General features: G+C 43.2%; 1 protein-coding gene across 3 annotated transcripts in view; it reads left to right on the forward strand.

Annotated features, from left to right (window-relative positions):
• The window catches only part of LOC106606598 (TOM1-like protein 2), a 37,259-nt gene extending 22,837 nt beyond the window's left edge, over positions 1-14,422 (forward strand). For 2 of the 3 annotated variants that reach the window (XM_045719959.1, XM_045719960.1), the window contains exons 8-16: positions 115-248; positions 609-651; positions 1,669-1,912; positions 2,979-3,096; positions 3,354-3,432; positions 4,531-4,602; positions 9,022-9,081; positions 10,007-10,049; positions 10,564-14,422. In XM_045719959.1, coding sequence (XP_045575915.1) covers positions 115-248; positions 609-651; positions 1,669-1,912; positions 2,979-3,096; positions 3,354-3,432; positions 4,531-4,602; positions 9,022-9,081; positions 10,007-10,049; positions 10,564-10,709 — 939 coding nt within the window. In that variant the 3' untranslated portion in view covers positions 10,710-14,422. The remainder of the gene's footprint in view (positions 1-114; positions 249-608; positions 652-1,668; positions 1,913-2,978; positions 3,097-3,353; positions 3,433-4,530; positions 4,603-9,021; positions 9,082-10,006; positions 10,050-10,563) is intronic. The other variant, XM_045719961.1, reaches the window with a different exon arrangement.
• Positions 14,423-15,447: the final 1,025 nt, after the last annotated feature.

Consider the following 15,447-nt stretch of genomic DNA (forward strand, 5'->3'; position numbering starts at 1 on the left):
CCACCCTGTGTCTGTGTCCCCACCCTGTGTCTGTGTCCCCACCCTGTGTCTGTGTCCCCACCCTGTGTCTGTGTGTGTGTGTGTGTGTGTGTGTGTGTGTGTGTGTGTGGTTAGGAGCTGAACAGGACGTGCAGGGCCATGCAGCAGCGGGTGGTGGAGCTGATCTCCCGGGTCTCCAACGAGGAGGTGACAGAGGAGCTGCTGCACGTCAACGACGACCTCAACAACATCTTCCTACGATACGAGAGGTAACGCACAGACATGGGCAAGACAATACACACACACACACACACACAATTAGGCTTACTTGACTTCTTATGCTTCCAGCTACACAAAGTCCACTGGTGAACAAGGATATCTGCTGTGACATGATGTTGCATGTAGAGCACATTTTCCCAGCAGGTCCTACCTACAAGAGCAAAGTTAAACATCTTAGTTCTCAGGGGACCTATCTGGAGCATACACTTCTATTAAACATTCCATGGTCTCAAAAAGTCAAAGCGTTCCTTTCATGTTGTTTTATAGATGACAGAAATGTAAATGTATGATTGATGCCAATGCCTACGTGTTCTTTACATGGAACTCTGAGGACTTGTGGTGTGTTGCAGGTATGAGAGGTACCGGTTGGGTAGAGCGGCGCAGAATAACGGGGTGAGTTATCTCACTGATCTATACTTCTATGATCAACTCAACAGGAGTGGATATACATGTTACTATCTGTCACTTTGTTGTGATTACCACAGCACTTACTTTACGCTGACACTCCAACACACACACACACACACACACATCACACATCACACGTACTTCCACATTTCCACACTCATCACATACACTGCTGCTACTGTTTATTATGCTGTAGTCTAGTCACTTTACTCCTACCGATATGTACATATCTATCTCAATGACCTCGTACCCCTGCCCATCAGATTGGTACTGATAGCCCATGTATATAGCCAAGCTATCATTACTCATTGTGTATTTATTCCTCGTGCTACAATTTAGTTATATTATTTGAAGAATTTGTTATTGTATTCTGTGTTGTTGGGATGGTAAGTCAGCATTTCACAGTTACTCTACAACTGTTATTTACGAAGCATGTGACAAATAACATTTGATTTGATTGTCTGATTTGTTTCAGTCCATTTTCAATGTATTTTCTGAAATACAATATGATTTAGATTTGTCAGTGTTTGTGACTGATTTGCTGCATGTGTATAGCAGTTTTATGTCTCTGTGTTTCTCTGTTTCTCTGTGTCGTGGTCAGCTAATGGAGGCAAGTATGGCAGCACTCCATTCTATCCCAGCTCTGTCTTGAGATGAATAGAGTCAATCAGGAGAATGTTGAAACATGTCTTACTACTGTAACGTATGGACCTTCTTATTGGACCATATGACATGTTCACATGGAACCTTTTATATAGTGCTGTTGTTCCAGAGAACTAGAATATTCTCTCTCTCTCTCTCTCTCTCTCTCTCTCTCTCTCTCTCTCTCTCTCTCTCTCTCTCTCGTAAAGCCCTCTGATGTCCGTAGTCTAACGTAGAGGACAGTGATGTGTTGGACTAGTAAACATCTCCATTACCTCCATCCATCCTTCTACCTCTGTTCATTTTCTCTCCTGGAGCCACTGCTGTATGTGTTGACTGTGTTCTGTTGTCTCCCTCCAGATGCTAAGTGAAGCCACAGAGGACAACCTGATAGACCTAACGCCAGGCTCGCCCGCTGTGGTCAGCCTCCGAGCCACCTCCACACCCCCGTCCAGCATCCCCCCTGTGACCGCCCCCAGGGCTGGGGCTACAGCCTCCCCTGTGACCGCCCCCAGGGCTGGGGCTACAGCCTCCCCTGCCCGGGCCCTGATCCAAGACCCTACCTCCGGTCCCTCAACTCTGTCCACTCAGCTCGCCGGCCTGGGTAAGGATGGGGAATGGTTCAGTAGGAACATAAATGATACTCTGTGTACTATATACAGATGCTAGGTACGCTATACTGTAATGATGCGTAGCCCATAGCAAGCAACACACCGCCCATACATGCAGCCCCAGCCTCACTCACTCACTCACTCACACACTCACACAAGGGCAGTGGAGTGTAAGAAGGTTTCTAATCAGAGCTCTAATGGGAAATAAGCCCTGCTCTATAAGTCTCTGTAAATGACTCCTCTGTTAGCCTAAATGATGTTGCTGCACTCCGTGGCACTATGCTCTGGCTGAGGCCTGAGACACAGAAAAAGGGGGAGAATATGCTCCTTTGCGCTACAGCGCTTGCGTCTCAAATGGCACCCTATTGCCTATATAGTGCACTACATTTGACCAGGACCCATAGGAAATAGGGTGCCATTTGGGACAAACACAGTGAGTGGAGTTTGAGAGGTGCTTCTGAATGATGATTGATTCTAGAGGACTGGTGCGGGATGATGACTGTCATTGATTCTAGAGGACTGGTGCGGGATGATGACTGTCATTGATTCTAGAGGACTGGTGCGGGATGATGACTGTCATTGATTCTAGAGGACTGGTGCGGGATGATGACTGTCATTGATTCTAGAGGACTGGTGCGGGATGATGACTGTCATTGATTCTAGAGGACTGGTGCGGGATGATGACTGTCATTGATTCTCGAGGACTGGTGCGGGATGATGACTGTCATTGATTCTCGAGGACTGGTGCGGGATGATGACTGTCATTGATTCTCGAGGACTGGTGCGGGATGATGACTGTCATTGATTCTCGAGGACTGGTGCGGGATGATGACTGTCATTGATTCTCGAGGACTGGTGCGGGATGATAACTGTCATTGATTCTCGAGGACTGGTGCGGGATGATGACTGTCATTGTGGACATTTAGATCTCATTTCTTTCTTTTACTCTCTTCCCCACTCCCCCTTTTACACCCTCTATCAACTTTCTTCATTCCTTTCTCTTCTCTCCTCTGCCTCTCTCTCTCTGCCCTCCCTCCTCCCCTTCCCTCTGTCTCTCAGATGTGGGTGGGGACAGTGTCAGTGGTACCCTGTCCTCTCTGTCGGGCCACAAACCTGGAGACGACTTTGACATGTTTGCTCAGACCAGGACCAGCTCTCTGGCAGATCAACGCAAAAAGTATGGCTTCCTCAAGCTTAGCTCTCCAGGCTTTTGATCACAGTCCCGCAATGGCACACCTGATTAATAAAATCTATCTGGTGTGTTAGAACTGGGCTGGAACAAAAGCCTGCAATTTGCTGTCCCCCAGGACCAGAGTTGTGAATGTGGTGTTGTCCACTCCTGTTCTAGAGCCACTCTCAGCCTTCCAGAACCATCTCCATGCCACATAGTGGGACGGGCTCTAACTTGTTCTCTGTGTGTGTGTGTGTGGTCAGTGTGAAGTACGAGGACCCTCGAGCCCTGGGCGGGCTTGCCTCAGCTCTGGACGTCAGGCAACAGAACGCCACTGGAGGGGTGAGTGCACCAAAGCATGCTGGAGGATGTAGTTTAGATTCACATCCCCCCATATTGAAGTGTAGAGTGTGGTTGACGTGCTGTTAAAATGGTTAAGGTTAATCTCTCAGCTCATGGTCTCCTCTCTCTGCATGTGATGGCCTGTAGTGTGATGTTAGTTGACCTCGGCTCTCTGTACCACAAATGGCACCCTATTCCCTATATAGTGCCCTGGTCAAAAGGTAGTGAACTATATAGGGAATAGGGTGCCATTTGGGACGCAGCCTCTGACTTTCCAGGAGTAATACCAGATGAATACAGTAGCAGACCATGGCTAGCCAGCTCTGTATGGTGAACTACACTGTTGGAGTAACAAGCACATACTACCGCCTGGCTTGTAGTTTAGTATAACTAGGTATTCTAAAGAGCTACATGTAATACTCTCTCTAGACATTTTAAACTATAAACATTACTTGGTCATTCTGTCATTCCTCAGTAGTGTTTGGTGTTTTTTCCTCTTGTTTTGGTCATTGCTCTCTGTAAGACAGTATTTTGTCACGTTATGTCACAAAGGTCATAGGAAACCATGCTATTGAATTCCACTTTTTGCATGTCACCTTTTCTCCTTCAAATTGTCAAAAGTCTTGTATTTATTTTTTCATTCCACTTCTTGTACCACAGTCAGTCAGTTCTAACAAGGCACTTTGTAATAATCAGGTTCTACACCTGTAAGGCCAGACATAAAGTATTATGAAATCTAAACTCTCTCACACACACACACTGATTACACAAACTGATTACACACACCCTCCAGTGCCAGTTGAGATTGCCTCAGATGGAATGTATCTGCCTGTCTGGGGCTTAGTGATCAGCTGAGGGTTCAAACTATCCTTATTTTCTTCCTCCTTTCCCCATGCGTTCACCTTTTAATTGCAATGAGTCTGTATTTTTCCTCTTGTTTGTTCCCCCCATCCTTTCCTCTCCCCATCTTTTCTTTAGTCTGGGTTGTTGCATTGCATTTGATTTCTCTGTTTCCTCTCTGTGCTCTGTTGCTCTGGTCTGGGGCTTCCTCTATCTATCTTCTATCTTGTGTAAGGTGTTGTTCTGTTGTTGATTCAGCTGAGGGTCATAGGGGATGATAACCCAGAGTTGGAGCTGCCCATAGACAGCTGGCTTATTACCCAAGGAATGGTGAGGACTCCATCCTCAGTGTCCTCCCCCTATGTCCAATCACCCCATCATCCATATTCCCCCCTACACCGCTGGCACCATCCCCCCCCCATCCATCCATCCCCCTGACAATCCATATCCCAGCACTACTAAACCAGCTAGCGCCAACAGTAGAATGGAGACACGTTAGAAAAAGCCAGACGACGACTCCAATTGTACAATACCCACACAATGATGAATAAATAAGCTGTTAGAATCTTAATTTGTCCTTGTGTGCTCTGAAAGGAATCAAAACTCCTAGGACCTCTGAGCTGGTGAATCTGAGTTGTTGTGCATATTCTGAATACAAACACACACCTACCTACTGTTACAAATGTGGACTCCCTTCACTCTGTCCCTCCTACTGTTGGTCCTGGTCCTCTCATCCTCCCTTCATGGATGAAGTGAAAGGTCTGCTTGGTCCCCAGGGCCAGGTGTGGGTTTTCATCAGTCACAAACAGTTCATGTCTAACCGTCACACACTAAACCCAGGAGAGGTACAGATACTTTACTGCTGCACAACAGGTGGTAAGTTGCCATGGCTGTTGACATTATAGATTTGTTCTATGGTTGACATCAGTTTTGTTGTCAACAGTATCATTATTGCTGATTCGACCTGGTTCATACGTCTGTGTAGCGATAAGTATCATCATCTCTGTCACATGCATTGTCAAGCTAACGGTCTATAGATACATTTTATTGAACTATACTGAACAAAAATATAAACGCAACATGCAACAATTTCAAAGATGTTACTGAGTTACAGTTCATATGAGGAAATTAGTCAGTTGAAATAAATTCATTAGGCCCTAATCCATGGATTTCACATGACTGGGAATACAGATATGCATTTGTTGGTCACAGATATATTTTTTTAAACATGGGCCTCAGAATCTCTTCACAGTATTTCTGTGCATTCAATTTACCATCAATAAAATGCAATTGTGTTCGTTGTCTGTAGCTTATGCCTGCCCATACCATAACCCCACCACCACCATGGGGCACTCTATTCACAATGTTGACATCAGCAAATCGCTCGCCCACATGACGCCATACACGTGGTCTGCGATTGTGAGGCCGGTTGGACGTACTGCCAAATTCTCTAAAACGACATTAAGGCGGCTTATGCTAAAGAAATTAACATTAAATTCTCTGGCAGCAGTTCTGGTGGACATTCCTGCAGTCAGCATGCCAGTTGCACGATCCCTCAAAACTTGAGACATCTGTGGCTTTGTGTTGTATGACAAAACTGCACATTTTAGAGTGGCCTTTTGTTGTTCCCAGCACAAGGTGCACCTGTGTAATGATCATGCCGTGTAATCAGCTTGGGACCAATACATGGGACAAACAATTTACATGTTGTGTTTATATTTTTGTTCAGTGGAGATAATATACTACACATATTTAAAAATAACTAGCATAGTAGTCCTGTTTTAACACTGGACACTAGTTCATTAACCCATTTAACATATTAAACCTATTAGCTACAATTCTTGTGGATGATCTGACGCATTGATTGTTGTTGTGATTGGTATAAAACTGTTCCATACTTTATTATTTATTTCAATTATGCTCCTTCTATGTCAACCCTGTTGACCATGGTGTGTCGACAGCTGCTCGTCGAACATCTCATTCCGAAATCATGGGCATTATTATGGACTTGGTCCCCCCTTTGCTGCTATAACAGCCTCCACTCTTCTGGGAATGCTTTCCACTAGACGTTGGAACATTGCTGCAGGGATTTTTTTGCATTCAGCCACGAGCATTAGTGAGATCAGGCGCTGATGTTGTGCAATTAGGCCTGGCTCGCAGTTGGCATTTCAATTCATCCCAAATGTGTTCGATGTGGTTTAGGTCAGGGCTCTGTGCAGACCAGTCAAGTTCTTCTACACCAATCTCGACAAACCATTTCTGTATGGACCTTGCTTTGTGCACGGGGGTATTTTCATGCAGAAACAGTAAAGGGCCTTCCCAAAACTGTTGCCATAAAGTTGGAAGCACAGAATCGTCTAGAATGTCATTGTATGCTGTAGTGTTAAGATGTCCCTTCACTGGAACTAAGGGGCCTTGCCCGAACCATGAAAAACAGCCCCAGACCATTATTCATCCTTCACCAAACTTTATAGTTGGCACTATGCTTTAAGGCAGGTAGTGTTCTCCTGGCATCTGCCAAACCCAGATGGTGAAGTGTGATTTCCCACTCCAGAGATCGCATTTCCAGAGTCCAATGCGGCGAGCTTTACACCACTCCAGCCGATGCTTTGCATTGTGCATGGTGATCTTAGGCTTGTGTGCGGCTGCTAGGCCATGGAAATCCATTTCATTAACCTCCGGACAAACAGTTATTGTGCTGACGTTGCTTCCAGAGGCAGTTTGGAACTCGGTAGTGAGTGTTGCAACCGAGGTCAGACGATTTTTACGCACTTCAGCACTCGGCAGTCTTGTTCTGTGAGCTTATGTGGCCTACCACTTTACAGCTGAGCTGTTTTTGCTCCTAGACGTTTCCACTTCACAATAACAGCACTTACAGTTGACCCGGGGTAGCTCTAGCAGGGCAGAAATTTTACAAACTGAGTTGTTGGAAAGGTGGCATCCTATGACGGTGCCACATTGAAAGTCACTGAGCTCTTCAGTAAGTCCATTCTACTGCCAATGTTTGTCTGGAGATTGCATGGCTGTGAGCTTGATTTTATACACCTGTCAGCAACGGGTATGGCTGAAATAGCAGAATCCACTAATTTGAAGGGATGTCCACATACTTTTGTATGTCAACTTTGTTGACCATGCTATGTCAACCCTGTTGACTTTGCAAAGTTGTCTTTGCGTAATGGTCAACATCCGGAATCTGTGAATAAGGCTTAAAAACAACACATTGTGAAGTTGCTGGAAAGGAGTTTAGTTAGCTAGACAGCCAAACGTCCGTATGATCTGACTTTCATATCATAATGCAGATCACGTGAGTCTGTGGGGAATTCCCTTACAGTAACTCACCCTCTGTTTTACCTTTGAGTGAGTTTTCTATCTACCGCTAGTGACCTAGTGTATGGAGCATCCAACACAACAGTACCTGTTGTTTTCCTTTCTTCATTCTTTGTTTCAACATCTCTCGTCAAAGTCCCAAAAGATCTAATAGAATCTTTAAGAGCATGATACGTTTATGTCCATCTCATATCGGTACACAACAGTGGAATTTGATCTGTTAGAGAATCTACATTCTAAAGACTAGATTGTCGATATGATATCAGATGCCTGGCAGCTTGAACATGATCTCTTCTCCATCATAGTCTTCTGCTCTCAACACCACTAGTCTGTGTCCTTCTGTGTAACTTCTCAGTATCTCCTTCTCTTGGATCTTTGTGATCAGCAACTAAAAGGAGATCGGAAGAGATCGGCTAGGATTCAGTTACATCGTGACACGGATGTTTTAATTAATGGTTCAGGTTAGGATCTGAGGAAGGTAAACTGATCCTAGATCTGTGCATATGGGTATACTTTTACCCAGAACCATTAAACCAGGAGTGTAAGCTGATCCTAGACCTGTGCATATAGGCAAATGTTAGGGCAGCCATTGACCCCTCTCCTATCAGTCCTGATTGCTGGTACTGTACCCTGAGTCACTCTGACCTCCACATGACACACAAACCATGGCATCCACCCTCACCTTCTCCTTTCCATTCTCACTATCACTGCATGATGTCATGTAGCCAGCGTTGCTCATGCTCTGTGTGCGTGTGTGTCATTATGACATTAGTCCTCATTCCCAGTCTTCGGTGGTCCCTGTGTTTTGCAGGTTCTCCTTCCAACAAATGATTGAATCACGTTAACTGGCTGATCTGTTAATTGACTAATGACCTGGACTAATTAACAGTGTTACATAACTGTAGCTATCAAATCAGCTGGTAGTTCCATGCCTACTCATTAGAACTAACGAGGACAAAATAAATACCTGGGAAGTGGTCTGGGACCAGAGTTTTCCCAGAATCCTGACCATGTGATTTGACCCAGGTAAAACTCTGGGCCCTGGTTATTGCCTATGCCCAGGGACCCAATTCTTCTTTTTTTCCCATATTTTTTTCCTGGTCAGGTCATGTAGTCAGCTAGAAATCCTGTCCCTATGCATAATACATCAATGAGTCAATGATAAAGGAACCTGCACACAGGGACTGTCTGAGGACCACTGCCATGTATCTGGTGTTCTCTGATCTTGGTTTGGGTTTGATGGCTTTGTTTTTGTTATTTGTCATTTTCTTCTCAGAGCCTCTGGTGAATCTATTCTTGTTGTTTTTCTTTTGTTTTTGTCGTTTCTTTGTTCTGTTGTGTTGTCGGGTGGGTGTGGCGGTGGGTTTATTATTGTGTGGCTTTGTGCCGTCCGCTGGGTTTGTCCATGGCTTTGCTCCATAGATCCCCGTATCGCAGTCCTCTGTCATGGATGACATAGAGGAGTGGCTCTGTGCTGATGTGGTGAGACTTCTTTACCTTGATTTCTCTCGCTCTCTTCTTTCTCTTCTCTCTCTTTTCTCTCTCGTTTCTTTTTCTTTAGTCACATTTCTATCCATCTCACGTAACCAGGTAGATCACATGTGGTGTTCTGAACTTTAGTTGACCATCTTCCATCCATTCATTATCTGACTAATGGTTTTCCACCAATAATGAGAGTGATATAACAGTGACCTATGAGATAGACTTAGTACATCTCTCACATGCTACCATAACGCTAATCTAGAGAATCTATTGGAGTGGAGAATAAAACCTGCCTGTCTAAAGATAACATTGGTTCTGTATCACATCACACCAGGTGATGCTACAGTGGTTCTCCCTGATGAATATGAAAGGTAGTCACAGGTCCTGTTGTTAAAGGGATATAGCAGAGTAAACAGGTTCTGAAAGGTTGGATGGACGAGTGGATGGATCTATTGAAGTATGGTGGAAGCATGGGTCCATCACAGTGGTGGAAAGTACATGTTCTTGAAGTACCTCAATGTCAGTACAAAAGCACTGCGTGAGAGTGACCTCCCTGAGTTGTGAATGGTGTCCTGTAAGAGTCAGGAAGGTAAGTTGCCTAGTCATCTTGTACGTAGGGTTGTAACATGTCAGTAACTTTCCCAAAATCCCCTGGTTTTCAAGAAAACCTTGTAGGAAAATTCCTGGAATCAAGAGGGAATAAGCAGGAAATCTGTGAATTCTACTCCGAGATTTATGGAAAACAAGGGGATTTTGGGAAATAATTTTGCAACCCATTCTCATACAATACCTAAGGGAAGACTAATGTTTCGACTTTGTCTCCTAACAATGTCCATTTACTGTAAGGCATCTTGGTGATCCTCCTGGCAGACTTGCCCACAAATGTTATGGATTCACTGATTTCCATTTCTTCTCCTCTGAATAGAAAGGCGACGGTTTAGATGGTGAGGAAGGGGTGACGAGTGAAGGTATGGATGGATTCAGGGCACTAACACTTGATACTGTGCATGTCTCATGTAGAAGCTCTCATTAAATGTGGCATAGATTCAGTTTCTTAATTTGTGTGTCAAAATTCTCTGATCAGCTCTTTAGTACTTGGTATATTAGGCTGCGTTTACACAGGCAGCCTAATTCTGAGCTTTTCCCACTTAATTGGTCTTTTGACCAATCCAATCAGATCAGAATTGGGCTGCCCGTTTATACGCTGCCTTTGTGCTGTTATTCTCAATCCTGCTCCTGGAGCAGTACTACAGGCTTTTGTCTCAGCTTAGTACCATCACACCTGATTCAACCAATCTACTGATCTTCAACACATTGATTGGCTGAATCAGGTGTTTCACTGCTGATGTGGGGCAAAAACATGCAGTACTGTGCCTCTCCAGAAGGTGCAGCAATGAGGATCACTACGCAAAAAGTCAACAACTGACTAACCATTTTTATATGTCCTGCTGTTAACAGGGGTTTTCTCTCCTCTTCCTCTAGAATTTGATAAGTTTCTGGAGGATCGAACGAAGGTGGTCGATTCCTTACCATCGCTCCCTGGTGATGAGCCTGGTCCCCCTCTCAGCGCCCCCAGCGGCACCCGCAAGAAGGCTGAACGGACGGAGGATGCCCTCTTTGCCTTGTAGACTCTCCCCCAGGAAACCTCTCTCTCTGAGGCATCTACAGTACCTAGGTATCCCCCCCGGCCCACTTGCCCTATCCGCCACTCCTGCCAAGCAGCAGTGTAGCTACTGAACTGAACACCAATCCTCCTCCTGCAGAGGACCATGCTTGCTGTCCGCCTGCCCAGCCGCGTTGCATCATGTATTACTATTGGGGTTTTGATCCGTCTGTCAGTGTGGGATATGTCTGTGGTCTTGTATCTCATCTGCAGCTAGCTACCCTAAGGAGGATATAACCTAACATTGTGAGGATGAGGATAAAATGACAAAACCTCGTCTCTATGTTCCTCTGAAGGTGTGAAGATTAACAGAAAAAATCCTTCTGAAAAAGCAGACAGAGGCATATAGTCTATACAAACAGAGGAGTACTGTGTTAGTTTAAATGTAGCTTATGAATAATTTCTGCGTTTATTCTTTTAATGGTTTGTACTGTACTATGTACTAGCGCTGCACTATGTAGTTGCCTCTTTTTCCTTTTTGTTTTTTACTCGTTCCTTTTTAGGTGTCCTTAACCCTTTCATTACCCATTCTACAGTTGTGAAATGTTGGTACAGGGAAAGGCAATGCATGAGGAAAGACTACTGTTTGACAGACTCCATGCTAGTGTTACTCAATTATGGCCCAATAGTTCAGCAGGGCCAAATGGCAAACATTACTTACCTGTGTCTGTTTCCACATTTCAAAAGGGAGAAGGAAAAAAAAAAGATATAGCTGCAAGCAGCCATGTCAAGGTTCAAGCCCTATGGCACCACAGCAAATATCTGTTACACAGCTTTTATATTTGCTTTCCTCTTTGAAAAGCTGTTGTCAACTTCCCTCCATGTTATTTTGTGTGGTGTGTACATACTGTAGGGGAAGGAAAGGGTCCAAAATAGAACCTAAGTAACACCCACCAAATATTTGTGATCGATATTATACAGGGGGTACCGGTACCATACATTGACTCGTTACCGTTACCCCCTGTATATAGCCTCGTTATTATTATTTTATTGTTGCTCTTTTATTTTTTACTTTAGTTAATTTAGTAAATCTTTTTCTTAACTCTTATTTTTCATAAAACTGCATTGTTGGTTAAGGGCTTGTAAGTAAGCATTTCACGGTAAGGTCTACACCTGTTGTATTCGGCGCATGTGACAAATGGAATGTGATTAATATTACCGCTACAATGGTAAAACAGCCGTATGAGTTGCAGCAGTGACGTTCCGCTCTGGTAGTACATGTACACTATGTAAGTGTGGCGATTTTGAGTTTGTTCTTCCTAAGAGGTTTTAATGACAAACACATTTAGTAATTGTTTATCAGAGGCGGTTGGTGGCACCTTAATTGGGAAGGGCGGGAATGTGGTAATGGCTGGAGCGGAATAAGTGGAAAGGTATCAACAACATCAAACACATGGTTTCCATGTGTTTAATGCCATTCCATTCGCTTCTTTCCAGCCGTTATTATAAGCCGTCCTCCCCTCAGCAGCCTCCACTGGTGTCTTCTAATTTTGGGCTATTCTTCAATGTTTTCCTTCCCCTTCTACTATGATGAGAATAATTGAATGAGCTTTATGCACTTTTGGACCCTTGAACGTTTCAGTATGTTTATCCTTGTGTTAATAAGATGGGAACTCTTTTTATAGGACACAAGATATTTTCTTAGACTAATTGCATATGATTTTATATCGTTATGAAATTTCTGCCCTTTTCTGCTCTACAAAGCACACTTTACAGACAGTCGTAAATAGAAAAACGGACACTTTTTCCTGATATGGAAATTAAAGGAAAAGTGCAGGTGAAATATGGCACTGAAAATCTAATCAAATTGTAATTTTATGATGGTATATTCGTAGCATACTTCACAGAAAATAGTTATTGCAAACGCTTATACATGTAGTTATTGTAAAATAAAAATGTACGTATGTTTACATAAATATATGTATATACATCATAAATATGTGAGTATTACCTGCAGTACATGTTTAAAAGTCAAACTGAATTATTAGCTTTTGTGTAGGTCGCTAAGTCGAAAGGCTAACTCATTAATGTATTGTTTGGCCTCCTGGTTGTATATGTACAGTAATGTCATGCAGGAAAATGAATTCCTCCCAAATCCTTTCTACTTTGGAGAAGCTCCCCTGCTCTCCTCTCTTTACTCATTCATGTGTGGAACAGAAATAGGTTTGGATGTGCTTCGGAAGGATGACCAAAAACGTTATTTTTACTGTGTTTTATGTATTTTTACTGTGGTCTGAATTGTTTGGTAAAGCTTCCTGTCTTTCATTTTTGAGGATTACAGTGAGTGGTAGCTGTGGGCTGTGACTCTGCTAGTGGGACTGCCCCTTTTAACCTGTTAATATTCTATTTTACTTTGCTTACCTACAATAGGTGATGGAGTTAGATGAGGGCATAACATTGTCTTCCTGTTGTCAGGAGAACATGGGCTATAGACCTTTTGAGGCAAAAGAGATTCGTTCTTCATTTCAACTCTTTTGCCAGTACTTTTCAAAGTTAATGCTTCTACAATTAACACCAAATTAATAACGACAAAACGCCATGACGTTTCACTTCAATAGGAACTATGTGTTTACTTGCAAGTATCCTTATATACTTAGCAAAATTCTGTGTATTATACTGTAAATGAGATACTCATTTAAATAAAATGTAATATTTGTCAGAAAAGACCTTACTGTATTTTATTTAAAAACATCTGCTTCCAGATAAAACATTATTTTTAACAGTCATTTATAAATGTTAGAGGGTGATATTACAAACAAGTACATTATTTGTATGATTTGTCTTGGGCATTAATGTTTGAATGTGTTTTAGAATAGTGTAACAGAATAAACTGTTATTAATGAGCTTTAACTCTGTTTCATTCTTGTCCTATTTGGTCTTCTATTGCTTTAATTCCACTTCTTATGAAATAGTAGCATATATTTTACAATCAACAACTGCTGTTCCTCTTATATCTTAAGACTGGACAAAGCATAGAGATGTTTGAACTAAGATTCTTTGTTACATTTTTTCAGTAACATCTCACTTGATCATTTAAACAGTTGATTTCTATGTGTCACTTATTATTTTTTATTTTTTTAAACCAGAAGAGTTATATGTATATGCTTACTCTTTTACGGCTGTCCTCCGATCAGATGGTTGTGTGAACCTGTTGGGTTGCTATGGATCATGTGAATCTGTTGGGTTGCTATGGAACATGTGAGCCTGTTGGGTTGCTATGGAACATGTGGACCTGTTGGGTTGCTATGGAACATGTGGACCTGTTGGGTTGCTATGGAACATGTGGACCTGTTGGGTTGCAACAGGAATGAGCTACTGGACATTGTAACGCAATGTGTATCTTCACTGTCCACAAAACTGGTTGAAAATATGTAATTTCAACAGCAAAACTAGTTGAAATGTTTTTTCAACCAGTTTTGCTCACTGAGTATGGACATGGGGGAGCTGGAAATTGTGTCCTCCGGTGTTCTGTTGAGGAACAGCTGTTTTTCCTGACTAGGAAATGTTCCGGTCCAGACTAGATGGTCAGGAGAACTCTTGTCCCTCCTGTATGATGATGTGGGTGTTCTATGGCTGTGCTGTTCTGCAATTCATTACTTTGGTTTCAGCTTTCTATTGTGTGACCTGATTATGCACGTATTAACCAATAAAACACTAGCAACGTGTGACCTCTACCAACACTTTGTTTGTGGTTATTTTCTTGTGTGTGTGTTACATTTGTCCTTGCGATGGAGTTAGTATATGAAATATGATAGTGAACACACATGGTAAATTCAGGCAGAGACAAGCTCATGGTTCAACCTGGAATAGTGGCCCACTGAGTGATGCAACGGACTCACTTCTTGCACCATGTTATTCATAGCACTGCATGTTTCCCCTGCCCTGAACCTTTCCTCTTATAGTTATACCTCCCCTCCCATGCCAAGGTAATTGTTTCCTGTTGATGTCCATGGAGACACTCCAGATGTATTAACGCAACATGCAACAATTTCAATGATTTTACTGAGTTACAGTTCACAAAAGGAAATCAGTCCATTTTTAAATAAATTAGGCCTAATGGATGGATTTCACATGACTGGGAATAGAGATACCTTAAAAAAGTAGGGGCGTGGATCAGAAAACCAGTCAGTATCTGGTGTGACCATTTGCCTCATGCAGCACGACACATCTTCTTCGCATAGAGTTGATCAGGCTGTTTATTTTGGCCTGTGGAATGTTGTCCCACTTTTTAATGGCTGTGCGAAGTTGCTGGATATTGGCGGGAACTGGAACACGCTGTTGTTCACGTCTATCCAGAGCATCCCAAACATGCTCAGTGGGTGACATGTCTGGTGAGTATGCAGGCCATGGAAGAACTGGGACATGTTCAGCTTCCAGGAATTGTGTACAGATCATTGCGACATGGGGCTGTGCATTATCATGCTGAAACATGAGGTGATGGTGGCGGATGAATGGCCTCAGGATCTTGTCACGGTATCTCTGTGCATTCAAATTGCCATTGATTAAAATGCAATTGTGTTCATTGTCTGTAGCTTATGCCTGCCCATACCATAACCCCACTGGGGCACTGTTGACATCAGCAAACCCCTCGCCCACACGACGCCATACACGCTGTCTGCCATCTGCCCAGTAAAGTTGCAGCCGGGATTCATCTGTGAAGAGTGCACTTCTCCAGCGGGCCAGTGGCCATTGGAGGTGAGCGT

The sequence above is a fragment of the Salmo salar genome, chromosome ssa06 (assembly GCF_905237065.1).
Source record: "Salmo salar chromosome ssa06, Ssal_v3.1, whole genome shotgun sequence".
NCBI lineage: Eukaryota > Metazoa > Chordata > Actinopteri > Salmoniformes > Salmonidae > Salmo > Salmo salar.